The 16,209-nt window shown below is 38.6% G+C and overlaps 1 protein-coding gene across 3 annotated transcripts; it reads right to left on the bottom strand.

Annotated features, from left to right (window-relative positions):
* Nucleotides 1–460: 460 nt before the first annotated feature.
* On the bottom strand, nt 461–7,064 carry LOC148998967 (putative polygalacturonase). 3 transcript variants are annotated; one of them, XM_089141573.1, is made up of 7 exons: nt 6,297–7,064; nt 5,494–5,811; nt 4,947–5,067; nt 4,686–4,866; nt 4,428–4,498; nt 2,885–3,578; nt 461–919 (listed from the first exon to the last, which is right to left on the bottom strand). In XM_089141573.1, exons 1-7 carry the CDS (start codon nt 6,312–6,314, stop codon nt 889–891), a joined length of 1,434 nt encoding a protein of 477 aa, XP_088997699.1. In that variant the 5' UTR covers nt 6,315–7,064; the 3' UTR covers nt 461–888. The 3 variants fall into 3 exon arrangements, with proteins under 3 accessions (XP_088997699.1, XP_088997700.1, XP_088997702.1); XM_089141574.1 differs by having other exon boundaries at nt 4,686–4,860; XM_089141576.1 differs by lacking the exon at nt 461–919 and having other exon boundaries at nt 2,089–3,578; nt 4,686–4,860.
* Nucleotides 7,065–16,209: the final 9,145 nt, after the last annotated feature.

Raw genomic sequence — 16,209 nt, 5'->3', positions numbered from 1 at the left:
TGGACAAATATATCTAATAAAAATCCAATTTTGGGGTCTTTGTGTTTTTTAAACATAAAGCGGGGTATCAATGCTTTAAGGCCTCCATTTGGGGTTTTAGTGCAATTTGCTCTAATTATTAATATAATTATATTTCCAAGGGCAAAATTAGAAAACTCACCTTTTGAGCGGTTACAAAATATCGAGTTATATATTTTGGTAACCACCGCATAAGTGAGTGTGATTGCGTTACGTGAAATTTCTTGAAATGCGGCTCTCTCTCTCCCTCCCTCTCGCCTAGAAAATGCAGGAGGAGGAAGGTTCTGTGTGGATTTTCTCCTTACTCTTGGTCTTCACTTTCTTCCATCCACACGGCATTTGGGTTGTGAAATACATTCCCTTTCCTCGTGATTGTGGAATCAAACTGGTGACGAGTTAATGGAGGAATGAGGACGTCGATCCAAAATACTTCCGTTGTGGTAATTCTATTTTTGGGAAAAATAAATCCAGGTAATGGATGATTTATATACTTTCTATTATTGAATAGAGATATATAGAGTTTACCAACATTTTTAATCAGTTCCAACTAACTTGAAATGCCACATTCCCAAATAACATTTGTTTAAAACATTTATTTTGTAACTTGCATGAAACTGTACTTTTGTAGCTTTTCTTCTTCTTGCTTTCTACCATCAAACATCAAACATTTGAGTGACCAGTCTCTTTGTTCTTGTGAGATTACCTTCTGCTTGAATGCTTGCTATACTTCTATTTCTTTGTTCTTGAGAGATTACCTTCTGCTCGGATAAACCCTGCTCTTCTGCAGTTCGCCACCTGACTATTAGTCTTCAAAGTTTTATTGATGTATAGAAGTCCTTAATTATTGCTTCAGGGAATGAGAACTCATGATTACATAAAGGCCATGATGGAAGATAACCACCTGCAGAAAAGGAAATTTTAAATTATTCAGCTTTTTCGTTAGATGAGAGTACTGACTCTTAACTTCCCATAGAGAAACACATTTATCTATGTCCAAGTTTATAAGCAGAGAAGGCGAAGCATCCCAGGTTGTACACTTATTTTTGTCTTTCTAACCATCTTCCGCAATTTAACAGTTGCTTTAAGTTTCAGAAACCGATGAAACTGTGAAAAAAAAAATTGCAGGAGGATCTGAGTCTTCTAACTTCAATAAGGAGCCTGGCTATTTTGCAAGCATGACTCATGGAAGCTGATGATAAAGATGAGCAGAGAAAAAGCTCTGAAAGGAGCTGAAAAGTCAAGGGAAAGGCTGGCTAATGACACAGAAGCCAGCAGTAGAACATGAATCTTTGAAGACACTACCATCAGAAACAAAATGGACCACTGATAAATCAAGAGAAAGAACATCACAATTGGTACAGGATCAAGGACTATACCTCTCATTTCCAAAGTATGGTTTCCAGGGTCACCAAGGATGTTTTTGAGCTCAAGAAAGCAGTTTTCCAGTTACCTACCTGGTGCTTTGATGTCACCAAAGCATAAGTACAGGAACAGCTTCAACTTGAAGCTAACAGAGATGTCAAATGAAATTTGAGACATATTTCTAGACAGGTATTCTGCTCTGTTTTGAACAAGGCTGGAGATGAAGCATCCCCTCGATAGTCTTTTGTTGTTTTATTCAGTTCCCTCCAATAATTTTCTTTTCTCTCAGCCATCGAGAAAGTTTAGCTGTTTAATCTCCGCTGTATACTTTGATAACTTACATCAAAAGCTAGGAGGGATCATATCTTATTCGGTGAAGATTCTCAACTGACAAAGACTTGAAATGCATGTCATACATGGATTATGGGCTCGGTGAGGGTGTCTTAAAAACATGAATACATGTCAGTTGAATTGGGAATGTTCACAGGTGTCAAAGACCCAGAAAACCCAAACCATGACGGTAGTTGAACAGGGATCTTTCTAAGATAATGCCGCTGACGTGGTGAAACCTGTGATGCCAAGCGTTTGATGGTGCCACCTAATCTTCATTAAATCTCAACTGCTCAAAACACCACGTGCACATATAACCAATTTAAGTGCGAAAAAAAAATCGAATTTTCTTTCAAAACGAACCTACCCATTGTCTGAGCTGCTGGGATTTAATGAAGATTAGGCGGCAGCCATCCAATACTGGACACCACAGGCTCTACCACATCAGTGTCACTAGCCCAGCAAAATCCCTTGAACCAGATGGGTTTCACCTATTTGAAAACCACTGTAGGCTCCAGCTGCCCTGTAATTACGAGGCCTATGCAGGTATTTTATGTTTAATTAATCTAAAGCAGGGGCTCAAATTTGAAGTAATCTGGGGGAAGCTAACAAAAACTTTCCATCCATCAGGATCATGAAGGTCTTGTGTTTTTGGCATTCAATTCTTGTATAAGCCTCTGTATCAATAACCATCAAAGGATTTCTCGGTAATGATTAACATCTCTTAGTGAAGAGGTCATGAATTTAGGTCTATGTATCAAAGAAAAATCTTAGCTGCAAACAAATGCGTAACTCGAGACATGTCTACTATTTTATTAGACTATCAAGTCTCAAACACCTGATAACACAACAAGCCATATTTTGATTTCTTATGAGTCACTCAATTATTTGTTAATACACACAAAGTTACAAAAACAAATCATCAATCGACACTTACAGATCAACATACCATTATAAGCAAAAACTTTGATATGTCAGGTAACTATTTCCCTGTCCAAGACATCAAGAGATCATCTAACATGTTGGGACATGGCAAGAATCATTTTCTTTTCCTTTGGAGAGAAAAGCACAAAGCTCAATGGGAACACAAAAAAAATCAAAAGAAGAAAAAAATGGTTATTGTCACAATTGTACTGCAGGTTATGTATGTTGCTGGGGAAAAAAAAAACCTCACCATAGTAGCAACCAGGGGGGTCTGTTTCTACCACTTGGGCATTGCAAATGGTTGGAAAGATGGAAACAAGCTGATGAATCTCCAGGGGTGATTTTCTCCCTAAGAGGTTCACAAGGCTCGGGAGAAACCAATTCAGAAAAGCCTTGAACATGCGAACAGTTCCATGGGGTTTTGGAGGTTACATTGAGTGTGATGTTGAATAGGCAAATGTTGAAGAAATTATCCCCTTCTATGCCTTCTAGTAGGCCTGCAGTTCTGATGTTTTCTCCTCTGATATTTTTGAATGTAATATTTTCTACGATAGGGAGAGCATTTGGATCATAAAACTCATCTGGGTGCTCACCATACTGGCCAGTGAACCTGATCGCTCTCTTTGTATTGGTCATTGTTATGTCTGAAAAATAGATGTTCCTTACATAACCACCCCTTCCTGGAGATGTCTTTATTCTAATACCAGTGTTCGAATTGAAGAAGCGCAGGTCTACTGCATAAACTTCTGATATACCACCCGACATTTCACTTCCAATTGCAATTCCAGAGCTCGATAATGTTTCACCAGAAATGTTTCTGATGATAATATTTGAACTGGGTCGACCAAATTTAATGCCATACTCATCCCAACCGCTTTTTATGGAGATCAGATCATCACCAGTGCTGATGTAGCAGTCTTCAATGCACACATCACTACATGAGTCTGGATAGATTTAAACAAGAGGTGTTACGACCGAATCGATTATTCAGAAAAAAGGGAACCAGAAGATTGAATGTTTTTCCAAGGAAGAGATTGATTCTTGGAGACTAATGATATAACTGCTGTAAACAACCAAGGCAGTTCATTTGCTTTTTAACGGTGATACTTGACTCTGTATTTGAGGTCCCTGCTAATATTCAAAACTTGGTTTAATTTAATTTCCAGCATCTGTTGATGTTCCCATGAAGCAAGTATCCAGATCAGTTAGACATACAGAGTAGGTCACTCTGGCTTAAAAGTGGACTTTCAGAACATGCAGTATACCTAATCTAGCTCATTAGAAATAACCGGAAACCATAGGCTTCAACACCAAGAAACTTTATACTTCATTCTTTGGGCACCTTATCCCTAGTTTTTGAATTAACCCATCAGTTGTTTCTTGGGGTTTTTTGTCAAGCTCAAAGATCTGAAGTGATTTATCATTCATCTTCTATGTCCAAGCAAATAGTTAATTCCCGTATGTCTTCTGTGATCTATTATTGTCTAAGATACTTCTCCAAGTTAGACAGAAAATTTTAAACTCTGGAGTATACTTACTGAATTTGTATTATCACTGTTCTTTGAGGTATTAAATCTTTTACTATACATACTTCTAGGCTATGGTACTACAGTACTCCTTGGGGCTACAGAAAACTTGCTGGAGAACTGGAAAGTGGGTTCTCCAGTCTGTAGGTTCACCTACGCAAGAAAGGAGCTAATTCAACAAGGAATTATGAACTGAATGCAACCAATATTAACAGATATAAAATTTAACAACTGCTTAATTAAATATTCAATAAAGGATGAAATTACCTGGATCCACCCCATCTGTGTTTGGTGAATCAAGAGGAGCAATGACAGTGACATTCTGGACAAGTACTTCGCTGTTCATCCAGCAAACACAGTCTCAATTCTTCCCCTAATACAGTGGATAACTCCATGTGCATTGTTTTCTATAGTAGGCAATATATAAAAAGTGAAGGATAGAGAGCAAGAAAGAAAATTTACTTTTTTTTCCCCCTTTTTTTTTTGCGGGGGGGAGGAGGGAGAAGGTAAGGGAGGAAGAAAAACCTGCAATATACAGGGTGGATGGTCCAGAATGGTGAGTTCAAGAAGGTCAAGTTTGAGATGACCACGCCAGTTGAATTCATTAACTCAATTAGATGGGGCCGAGTGTAGTTCAGGGTTCCACTGTTGAACCAATTCCACCAGAAACTTCCTTGCCCATCAATGGTTCCATTATCACCTGCATCTTCAAGCATTCAATGTTAGGAAACTGATCAGGTAGATATATAGACATCTCAACATCAGTTCTGTATCAACTTTGCTCACCTGTTATAACAACATCTGTCAGATTACATCCATAAATAAGGCTTCGATGCCTTCCACCAAGCAATTCCCTACCTCTGCCATATGAAGGCAGAGGATCAACAACTGGCCAATCATTAGAGTTCTGAAAGAAACCAGATAAATACTTAATTAGGATCACCAGACCCTCCAATAAGAACATTTGTCAAAAGACAAGATTGATACCCAAAATTGTAGAACTGATCATTGTCTTGTAATTTCGTTAGACCAGCTGATTATATCACATACATTATACGTTTGCTAAACATGTAGGTGCAAACAGTTGCCAAGCTTGTACCAGCCTCTAAACTATGTAATATCTTTTGCGGAGAGAGAGAGAGAGCGAGGAAACCCACCACTGCCCCCCGCACGGGGATGGCAGAAGAACCTAAAGATTGGATGAAGATGTGAATTCATCCGGGTTGGTGAGTGAGTACCAGTACAAGTAAGTGATCTTATCAGCTAAGTTAGCTAGCACCTTCACATGCTATAAACTTGTTGAATCATAACACTTGAGGAGTAGAGATCTCACCACTGATCCAAGAATTACAGCATCCTTATGTAACAATAAAGTTAGATGACTGATGATAACAAAGCTTCCAGTCAACCATTGGCCGGCAGGGACAAAAAGCTGGGCGCCACCCTTGTCAGCAAATGAGTTGAGATAGAATATTGCATTCTGAAAAGCTTTTGTGTTGAGGGTTATCCCATCTCCAATAGCTCCAAATTCAGTTATGGTGACACTATGTGGTCGGACTCTCCCTGAGCTCATCTGCTTACAATGCCGGCTGCCCATAACAGCCCATCGAGCTTCACCAATCGATGCAAGTACCAGAAGCACTTCCATCAGCTGAAAATGAAATTTACCTCCCGTTATCAGTAAACAGAGGAATAAAAGGCAGAGAGGAGGAAGAAAAGGTGGGAAAATCTTGCATTACATTCAAACAAAGCAAAGAGGACCGACCAGAATCAAATTTACTGGAATTTAAAGGGAAGCCAACTTGTGAGCACTGAATCCTAAAAGAAGAGGGTAAGGGGATTCATACATGATGCAGGGAGAAGTTATGTAAAGATAAATCACAGATAAAGAACTAAATTATAAACAAACTACGAAGAACCTTACTAAATTATAATTCCTTCCAGAATGTTTCCATGCAGAGCGAAAATTATTATTATTACAGGAAAAGAGATGGAAAAAAAGACACCAACAGAAACAAAAAGCAATATCCCTCAGATCTGGCTCTGCTTTCTCTAATATTTCTGAAAACTGAGAATAAGAAATAGAGTGATGGATGAAGAAGAAAGAGGGAATTGCACAACAATTAGTGTACTTACAGTAATAAATCTCCTCATATGACTGGTATCAGCTCTTCTCCTTTAAGCAAGAACCACCCTCCTAGTTACTCTTTTATGATAAAAACCAGCAGCTGCACCAGAAAAAACAAAACCCAAAAGGGAAATGAAACTTTGAGGTGGTTTTGATGGAAATCTGCAGCAATATGCGACGGTGATCGATATGATGATGGGTCTTCAAGGGCTTCCTCCTCCACCCATGGAAAAAATCATGGAAAGCGACCGTTGCCACCCGCCAAAAAGAAAATAATGATAATAATCTTGGCCCCAATTCATCATCTTGGCCCCAAACAGGACCCTCGTGTCTGTCTCTGCAACCTAAGTCTTGATCGAAAAGGAAAAACCTCAATGGGGAATGAAGAAAAACACCAAAATGAGGATTTTGCAGTATTGTGGAGTGATGGGGTTTTATTTCTGAGGAGCCTTTTCTGGGTCTTTGAGGAGCCTTTGCCAGCAGTTGTGAGACCCAGCATGAACAAGTAGGGTGTGCTGTGTCTCGTTAATAATGGATTAAGCTGCACGGGAATCTTCATAAAAATTATTAATAAGATAGGGAAATCCATCGGTGACCAATTGTCAATGCTTCTTCTTCACGGCTTTTCTCTGTTAACAACATCTTCTTTAGATTCAATCAATCAATCCTCCTGATTCTCTGTTTGGGTTTTCTTTCAAACCGAATGAATGGTTGAAACTTGAAAGAAGTGGGGGTGTCCGTGGTTTTTCCAAGTTTCCAACTGCATCTGATCGAGACAAAACAATACGTCGGCCCGGCGTAACATCAATTTTTCATTAATAATTGAATCCTCTTTCTGTTTTTTTTATTTTTTTTGTAAGAAATTCTGTTTCTTTGAAACTAGTCAAAATCTCACTTTTTCGATTTATTTCATTAATTAAATGGGGAAGATTTTCTCTCATAGTATATAAAACACTTTCTTCTACAGTACCTATGACCATTCCAGAAATGGTTTCATTCCCATGACCGACATAACTGATCTGTGAAATATATTGGAAACCGCTGCAGGCCCAAGTGCCTAACTGCCCAACCCTTCCCTAATTAAGCCAATCTGGATTCAAATTCTTTCCGATCAAACAAAGCAAAATAATGTTGTCGCAGAGAGACAGTAGGAACATATAGCATATCTGGATCAAATCTTCTTCTTATGGACTGTCTTAATCTTGTGTTGAATCCTCCCCTTTATACTTGTGTTGTTGGGTAGGAACAGTAATCGAATCTCACTCATTCAGAGAAAAAAGAAGAAGCTATTACATTACAATATTACATAGTGTGTTGCCTTTGTTTAGTCAAAAGGAGGGGATGTGGATGTGGGGTTGTAGAGGAACACTGGGAGGGAAAAAGCGTACGAGGGAAATGCCGAGAAAGAGGGGACAAAGGTAGCAGGCAGAGGCTAGACAAAAGGAAACAACGGAATGGGCTTTTCTTTTCACTACTTTTTTACAATGGGATGAGAAAAGTGAAAACAAGGTTTCGAACCTTGGAATCCAATGCTCCTTGACATGCCTGCCATCTCAAGTTTTTAAACACGCTGAAACCAATGCCAAAAAAAAAAAAAAAAAAAAAGAGACACGCTTCTAAGCCCCAATAGTCCGTCAATTCACCTCCCTCAATCTCCCCCTCGGGCCCTCAAGGCCCCAGCCGCCATCACCACAAACATCAGGTAAAAAAGGTGGTAGTGGTGGTGGTAATACTCCGGTAGTTGTAAGAGCAAATGCCTCCAAAAAGGCTCATGTCTAAGCTGTTAAAATATTAATAAAATGTTTCATACAAGGTGGGCTTCATTGATTGTATTACACTCTGATATTGTTTCATTTGTTGGTCTAATATGGATAATATATGGTAATTAAAACTCCGACATGGACTGAATAGTGTGGGCTAATAAGGACGGTTAGATCTTGATGGATGATCTAATGAGTTTTTCTATATAGAAAAATATTAGATCCCTCTAAATCCTAATGACTCACATTATTTTCTGCACATAAAAGAGTTAGTTTAAAAATATTGTTCCATCAATCCAATGAATAAGGAGAAGTCTAAAGGAGAACATCTTAGTATTAAGTTAAACATATAATCAACTACAGATTCAATTTTCATGGGAGACTGTAAAAAATATTCCGCTGCACTCCATCTCTAATGGGTCCCAAAGAAAGTATGTTTTATCATTTTGTATTGTTATTATACTAAAGTATTTTAATTGTTCAGTACAAAAAAATTTGGAATAAGTGGCGGTTTTATCCGCTACTAATAGTGTTTAAAAAACCGGTACATATCTGTCACCAATTCCACTACAGCCATTTAATGGTGGCGGTTTTTGGTAACGCGCGTGTAAAGTGTAGATAGTGACGATTTTATAAAACCACTACTAGTAGTGTGAATATCCAACGACGGATAATACAACCGCCACTAATGATAGGGATAAACACCGGTGGATAATACCACCACTAATCGTCTTTGCAGGGAGGTAGTAAGCCACTAATGGTGTGCACACTTAGTGGCTTTTTTTTAGAACCGCTATAATATACTTCCAATTAGTGGCATTTTTTGTTTACCACCTCCAATAAAGTTGATTTTTATTTTTTTTAAATAATGCTTGAATGTAATAACAATACGTTTAGTGGCGTTTTTTGTAGATCCGCCGTAATATACTTCTCATTAGTGGCAGTTTATGTTTACCACCACCAATGATATTGATTTTTAAATGTAATTAGTGGCGGATTATAAAAAACCGCCACCAATTATTTTTTATTTTTTATTTTTTTAATTTCCCCTATATTTGTTGTTATTACATTTATTCTTGAAAGACAATACAAATATATGAATACGAAAAAAATCCAAGAAAGCTAAAAGTATTTAAAGAACAAAATTTAAGAAAAATAATACCAAATACATATTAATCAAGTCAACTTGTGTACAAATATACAAAAAACTACATGTAGCACTCAACTTGATGTTACATTGTTAATCTAAACACCAATAAGAGAAGAAGAAAAAAAGGACACAAATTTGGCACTTGGCAATCTAAATGTTGCACTCCTTTCTTCCAAACCAGCAAATAACAAGGAATAAATAGAATCATCTCTGCACAAAAACCTGCTAAGATCTTCCACCTCACTTCCTGATCTCCTATGTTAATCAGTTGCTTCCCAAGCTTAACACCCATTGTTGTTATTATTTTGGGATCAGTTTCAGCTTTCTTCATCATCTCCTCATACTTCATTTTCCTAGACTTGCAACCCTTGAGAATGTCATTGACTTCTTCAACTACTCGATCAAATATGAAATGTATAACATAAAAGTGATCAGGCAACAGAGTTGGAGTTGAAGACACAAGACAGGAACAGTTGAACAATCTTCACCATTTTTACTGCTAAGGGATTAATGGGTTTGCTTATTTGACTCACCAATCTTCGCTTCTTCATGTCTAGCAGCTAAGTTTGAGAAGACCTTGGTCCAGTTTGGCCTAGCAAAGTGTGTACGTACCTATAAATATTAACAATCATAAACAAGAAAAACATAAGAGTAAAACTTAAATAGACTAGAATATCTACCTCTGTAGACTATGAAATAACTAAACTAAATTTTAAAGGTATAATATGAACTTCTCAAGATCCTATGTGAACTCACAAGTGAAAAAGAGTTGTTAGATTGGAAAGCTCAGGTGGAATTCTCCCAAAAATTGAATTGTTGTTCAAGTGGCTGCAAAAAACTACAAATGATCAGATTAACCACATTGAAAGTACTTAGAAGTCCTTTCAAACAAGAGATGACCATTGGTTCTAAAAGGCACTCACATATGTTTAATTTATATTAACTTTGAGAATGATTTAGGTATTGGTCATGATAATTGGTTCTCATCTACCTGGAGCCTATTTAATTGAGAAAGAAATCCAATTTCAGCTAGTAAGGCACCTGAGATCCTCAAGGCATTCTAGTGCATGGTCCAGTCTCATCTCACCCTCCCAAGTAAGTAACCTATAATCCCCATCCCACCTATCTTGTCCACAACCTTCCCATTCCCTCCCACTTCAGCTATAGCATTCCCCAACCCTTTCCTTCTTACCTAAATCAACCCCAAACTAGTCACAATTCACCCTAGCAACTTCCCTTCTTGATTCTGCAACTCCAGCCCCTCACCCTCATCAATCGTAGGTCATCCCCTTCCTCCTCAGTTTCTGCGCAAGTAGCAGCACCACTCCTTGATTAAGCCCACCTCACTAGCCCTTTTTCAACCATTGTCTCCTTCCCTAGAGTTGCACCTAGCCATAGAATAGAAACCCCAAGTCAATTGCCCCATTCCAACTTGTTTTCCCTAATCTGAAATTGTAGGTTAATAACTCCATATATATCAATTGCATAATTGATGGGGAAAGATCCTTACCTGGATTCGTTTTCCTAAATATAGAGTATCTGCAGGGGAAGTAATCTGGATTCCACATCCCCGTTCCTCCACCAAAGCTCCACCGGTGTGATTCCACAATCTCTAGGAAAGGGAATAAATTCCACAACCCAAATGACGTGTGGAAAGAATGGTAAGGAGATCTAAAGCAAAAGGAAGGAAACCCTTCATGTGTTTCCTGGAGAGAGGGAGAGAGAGATGGGAGCCGCCTTTCACTAGGAAAATTCTCACGCACGAATAATTTCCTTTTTTCAGTGATGCGGTGGTTACAAATATATAACCCTATATTTTGTAACAGCTTTAAAAGTGATTTTCCAGTTTTGTCCGTGGGCATATAATTTATTAATAAAACAATTAATAAATCCCAACATCTCCCACTTGCACAAGGGCAAGTGTTAATCTCTCTGTCACAGTGTGTCCTAGACACACATGTATATCCCAGATATAACCATTCAATCTCTCTCTCACAGTGTGTCCTAGACACACATGTATATCCTAGATATACATATATCGATCTCTTTGCTATGTATCCCAAATACACAGACCACTTGTGTCCCAAACACTAACATCCACAGATCATACAGGCAAAATGGGTTGTGCAACTGGTGATATATTGCACACGTGAGCCCCAAACTAGAAACCTTCCCAGAAGGTCAGAATGACACATCACTCAAAGAAACACATCAAATAAGCATTAGTATACCACAGTGTCCTAGGTTTATTCAAACTCATTAGACAAAAAGGTATCTCGATCCCTCTGAGAGATCACCTTCTTGTCCTTAGAATGTTCACTACTGTAACACATACAGTTGGTGCCAGCAAACACTTTTAGGGTGCAATTGAATCAAACCTTTCTTTTGCCCCAAACCATCACTACACTTAGGATTGACTCCTTTGCCAGTAATGCCCCTTTAGGTCGAATCAATCATGACCATAAGTAACATCCCAAAATAATCACATCAACCCTTCATTTCATGATGTCATCGAAAGTCAGTAAGAACACTAATGGACCATAAAGTCCAAGACTCACACAATGAGAGGAGTAGGGATCCATCCTCTCATTTCCAATGATCGCTAAGCACACATAGTATGATATACGTGCTATGTTGGAGGATTCTATACACAATAGAATGTATGTCCCTCTCAACACCATACAAGTCTTAGTTTAGTCGCAACATCTTGGGCCTAACTTGAGTTTCTTTATTGTCACCACCCTAGCGCCACATAAAGTACTCGCACTTGGCTCCTATTGTGAAATCCAGCCCAAACCTAGCCAGGTCACCCTATCTGTTTTGGGTAAAGAAGGGTTAGTTTAAATGTTGACTTTAAAGTTGGACCGTGATTTCAGTTTTGTTTAATGTTGACTTTGAAGTTTGACCGTGATTTCAGTTTTACTATCTTTGAAAATCTTAGGAAGCCATGTCAGACATTTCTCTTAGGGTTGATCCAATGTCCCAAAATGAGGGATGATGTCTTTGTGGGCCATCTCAGTAGAAGATATGGTGTTTGACCCAAAACCCATAGATATTGATGATGGTGTTTCCTTATGGAAACTTTAATTGATTTGGTGTTGAACTACTCATTGATGAAGAAGAACTTAGTTGATGGACCTAGAGCTTAGTTGGACCTGGTTTGAAGACATCCCTCCATACTAGGTAAGTAGTATGATGCGTTGAAAGAAGCCCATCCAAAAATATTGAAGTTAGGCCCATTAAATCCCTATTTTTGAACAAGCTGTCTAGGCAATGGCATTTTGGTAATTTTCTGTTTTGAAGGTTTTTAAAAGCTTTATTTCTTTTAATTTCGTGGTAAACAATCCCACTAGGTTTCTAACTCTCTAGAGAACGTGGAAAGGACCTTAGAACTTCCTCTTTGGCAACCAATCAATCAACAGGGTCAGTTTGGTCAGTTTGGTGAAATCCTAGTAATTCTTGGACTCTGTGTGCTACTTAAAGAGGGGGAACTCCATGTTTTTCAATCCCAATCTGTTTTAAACCTTTGGAGAACGTGGGAAGAGCCCTAGATCCTCTCCTTCGAAGCCAAGAAAGACCCTCAAACATCTGTTCATATTTCTTCATCGGTTTCTCTTCTAAAAGGTTAGTATTCAATTCGTTTCTTCTTTAATTCATTCTTTCTTCTCTACTTCTGATATTCTGATTATGAGAAGGGTATTACACTGCTGTAATGACCTCTTCTCTAATTCTTTTAGCCCTAGAGTGGAATTCACTCTATGTTCTTGAAGCCATATGGCGATGATTCTTGAATTTGATTCCACCAACAATCTTGATGATACTTTCCCTGAATTTTCTACCTATCTTTATGATTGTGGGGAAGGTCTCATACTATTACCATGACCTTCCCTTGTGTCCTCATGATTGAGGAGTTGATCCTTGTTTTTCCTTGGACCAATTGGCAACCCTTCTATTTTCTATTAATTCATTGGATCCTCCCCAAGACTTTCTTTATTATGATTTCTTTATCTTTATTCCCTAGGGTGAATCTTTATTCTCCCTAGTCTTCCCATGGGATATTAGGATTTCTTTCCTTTGAATTTATTTACATTCTTTTCTCTCATTGGTACACCCTTCCTATTTCCATTCTTGATTTTGAAATATTAATGAGATGTTCCTTTATCTATCTTGGGTTGTTTTTTTTTTTTTTTTTGAGAGTTTATTATGGGTAACTCTCATGGGAAGTAACCAACTCTTATGAGAGGTAACCATATCTGAGACCCTAATGTTCTTTTATCTGTTGGAAACTTCCCAACACCTTTTCATATTGTGCATTCTTTGTTTCTCTTTTCCTAGGGTGAATCTTGATTACCCCTAGCCTTTCCATGAGAGCCATCAGTTTTGTTCTGAATCTGCACACCGAAGAGGGGTGAATTAGTTGAAATACTAATGAACTCTTGTGCTCAATCCAAATATATTTCCCAAAACTAGACTTTGTAATGGACTTCCAGGAGAAAACCCCACTCAATTTGACCCCATATAACCTTTCAAATCCCTGTCCGAAGTTGCTGAACTATGTCTGTCAAATCCTGCTTGCGCATCAAAGAATATGAGCTTAGTTGGTGGACCTAATGAACTCCAATTCTTGATCTAAAAGTATTTCTGGAAACTAGACTTCTTGATTGACTCGTAGAAGAAAACCTCACTCAATTTGACCCTGTATAGACCTCCGAATCCCTGTTTGAGCTGTTCTACTTGGTCGACTGATTGGTCTACTGGACCACTCGACCAAGCACTCGACCAAAGGGTTTGCCAAATCCGAGAATTTGTAATTTTTAGGGGTTTTCACTTCTATTTAAACCCTACTTCGAGTTTCTTAGTTACGGCAGCCTCCTAAACACTTTTTGAACGTGAGAAGACCTCTCCGAAACTCTCTCTGGTGATTTCGAACGATTCCTCTGCAAATCTGAAACCTCTCTTCTTTGATCTGACAATTCAAGGTTAGTATCTCTTCTGAAATTCTAATTATTCTTTCTTTGATCTTGTTCTTGATTGAGATCAGTAAGTTGATGCTGCATCCTTGCAACCATCCCTTCGTGATCTCCTTCGTTTCTTTGAGATCTATGATCATCATCATGATCTCAACCCTAGCCGAAGATTTTCTTGAAACCCTAACCCTTGTATCATCCTTATGGAAAATCTTGGTAACCTCCCATGTGAGGGAAACCTCGTGGGAAATGTTTCTATTAACCTAAATTAGGTTTCCTATGATTTTCTTGTTGCTTTTGACCAAACAAATTATTCCCTTTCATTCTGTAATCATAACCTTTTTATGGGAACCATAAGGTTGAAACCCTAATTTCTTGGGTCAAATCAAGAACCCATATTTTGACCATGACTTGATGATTTTATCTTCCCATATGATTCTAATACATCCTAGGAAGTTCCCCTTCGAATTTTGGGTCAATCCGACTTCAAACGAAGAAGTTATGGCCAAAACAGTTTTCACTATTCCGTACTGACTTGCTTGGTCGACTTCTTGGTTGACTGGGCCAGTCTACCAAGCACTCAACCAAAGGAGTCAGTAGCTTCGTTTTTCGCCCGAATTGATTCGTTTGCTCTCTAATCTTTTAGGCATCTTTCCTAATGTTGTATCTATGATTGGTAGGAGTCTATTTGCTAAGTTTGGAGTTGCTCTCTTTGGTTTTGGATCATATTCTTCGATAATCAGGTAAGGACAGTTGATTCCTTAACTACATAGATTACTTGATCTCTGGTTTCTACTTTATGAAACTATGATATTACCTACTGTTATTGTATTTTAATTCTGATTTCCTACTGTGAGAACAGTAGCACTTGTTTATGTTATCCTTTTCATTATTCATGTTATATGAATTACTTATTACTGCTTAATCTGATTTTGCTTTTACATTCTCTTGCATATGATGAACTGTTGATTGAGTATGTCATGACTAATCTGAGAATGTGTTTGCTTAAGTTTGGTTTGGGATTGGGGAGTGTCCTTTTGACGCCCCCCCCCCCCCCACACACAAGAAAAAGGAAAAAATGATGTGCACCCCCCCCCCCCCCCCCCCCCCCCCCCCCCCTAAGTTACCCCCCCCTCTTTTTTCGAATTTTTGTTTGGGGGGAGGTTGCCCCCCCCCCCCCCCCCCCCCCCCCCCCCCCCCCCCCCCGGGGGGGCCCCCCCCCCCCAAAAACCGACACAAATGACCAACCTCCCACATAAACAATAACATAATCATGAACAATCATAACATGAGTGCGGAAGATAAATCATAGATCCAATAATGAAAGAATGAATCATAAACGAATCGGAATAATAGACATAATCAGAGTATCAAACAGATAAGTAAAGTGAAGCAAAAATCCCACTTTACATCCAAATGAAAAGTAGCTCTAAAGAATAAACTAGATAAAAGCTAATCCCAAGAGCAAGTACATTGGGTAACTAAATTATTCTCCACTTTGTAGACGACATCCTTGTAGGTGTAGATCTCATAAATAGCACAAGGACGCTTCCACTCAATGGTCGGACTAAGCATCGTACGGAGCATAACCACCCGTGGGATCTTCGGAGTAATTGTGGTAACCGCAATCACCTTCCCCGGAGATATGTCTCTTCGCCTTGCGCTTCCTCATAGGAACCGTCATAGTACTCAAGACTGCAGGATAGTCTAACAACATTGTACAATAAAGGAATGAGTTTCAAAGAAACTCAAGAAGGCGCTTAAAATCCATAATAACATAAATGGCAGGATTCCGTAACAATCATAAATGCAATATGATATGAGACAATCAATGAATGAATGAATCTAACTCTATGTATGCTGGTCTCTATTGGCAGACATGCTTTAAGTCATAGCACCGTACTTCTTTAGGAAAGTCCACTCACATCCTCAACCATTTAAGATATCTTGGATTCTCTCACGGATCATTTCACCGGTCTTGAGCAGCCGATTGGTAATGGGTCCTTCATCTCTCGGGACAAACCTTGGCAGGGGGTTAAGTCAA

This window comes from Hakea prostrata, unplaced genomic scaffold, assembly GCF_041222555.1.
Source record: "Hakea prostrata isolate BN-2017 unplaced genomic scaffold, UWA_Hpros_2 contig_81, whole genome shotgun sequence".
Taxonomy (NCBI): Eukaryota; Viridiplantae; Streptophyta; class Magnoliopsida; order Proteales; family Proteaceae; genus Hakea; species Hakea prostrata.
The sequence above is the reverse complement of the archived record's forward strand: the minus strand, read 5'-3'. Positions and strand labels throughout refer to the sequence as shown.

Excerpts from the sequence above, each read along its gene's own strand:
- LOC148998967 (XM_089141573.1), bottom strand. Across the intron at positions 5,068-5,493 it reads CTGTAATTCTTGGATCAGTG|AACTCTAATGATTGGCCAGT; the intron begins GTGAGATCTCTA and ends GGTTTCTTTCAG. Across the intron at positions 4,499-4,685 it reads ATCCACCCTGTATATTGCAG|CGAAGTACTTGTCCAGAATG; the intron begins GTTTTTCTTCCT and ends CTGGATGAACAG.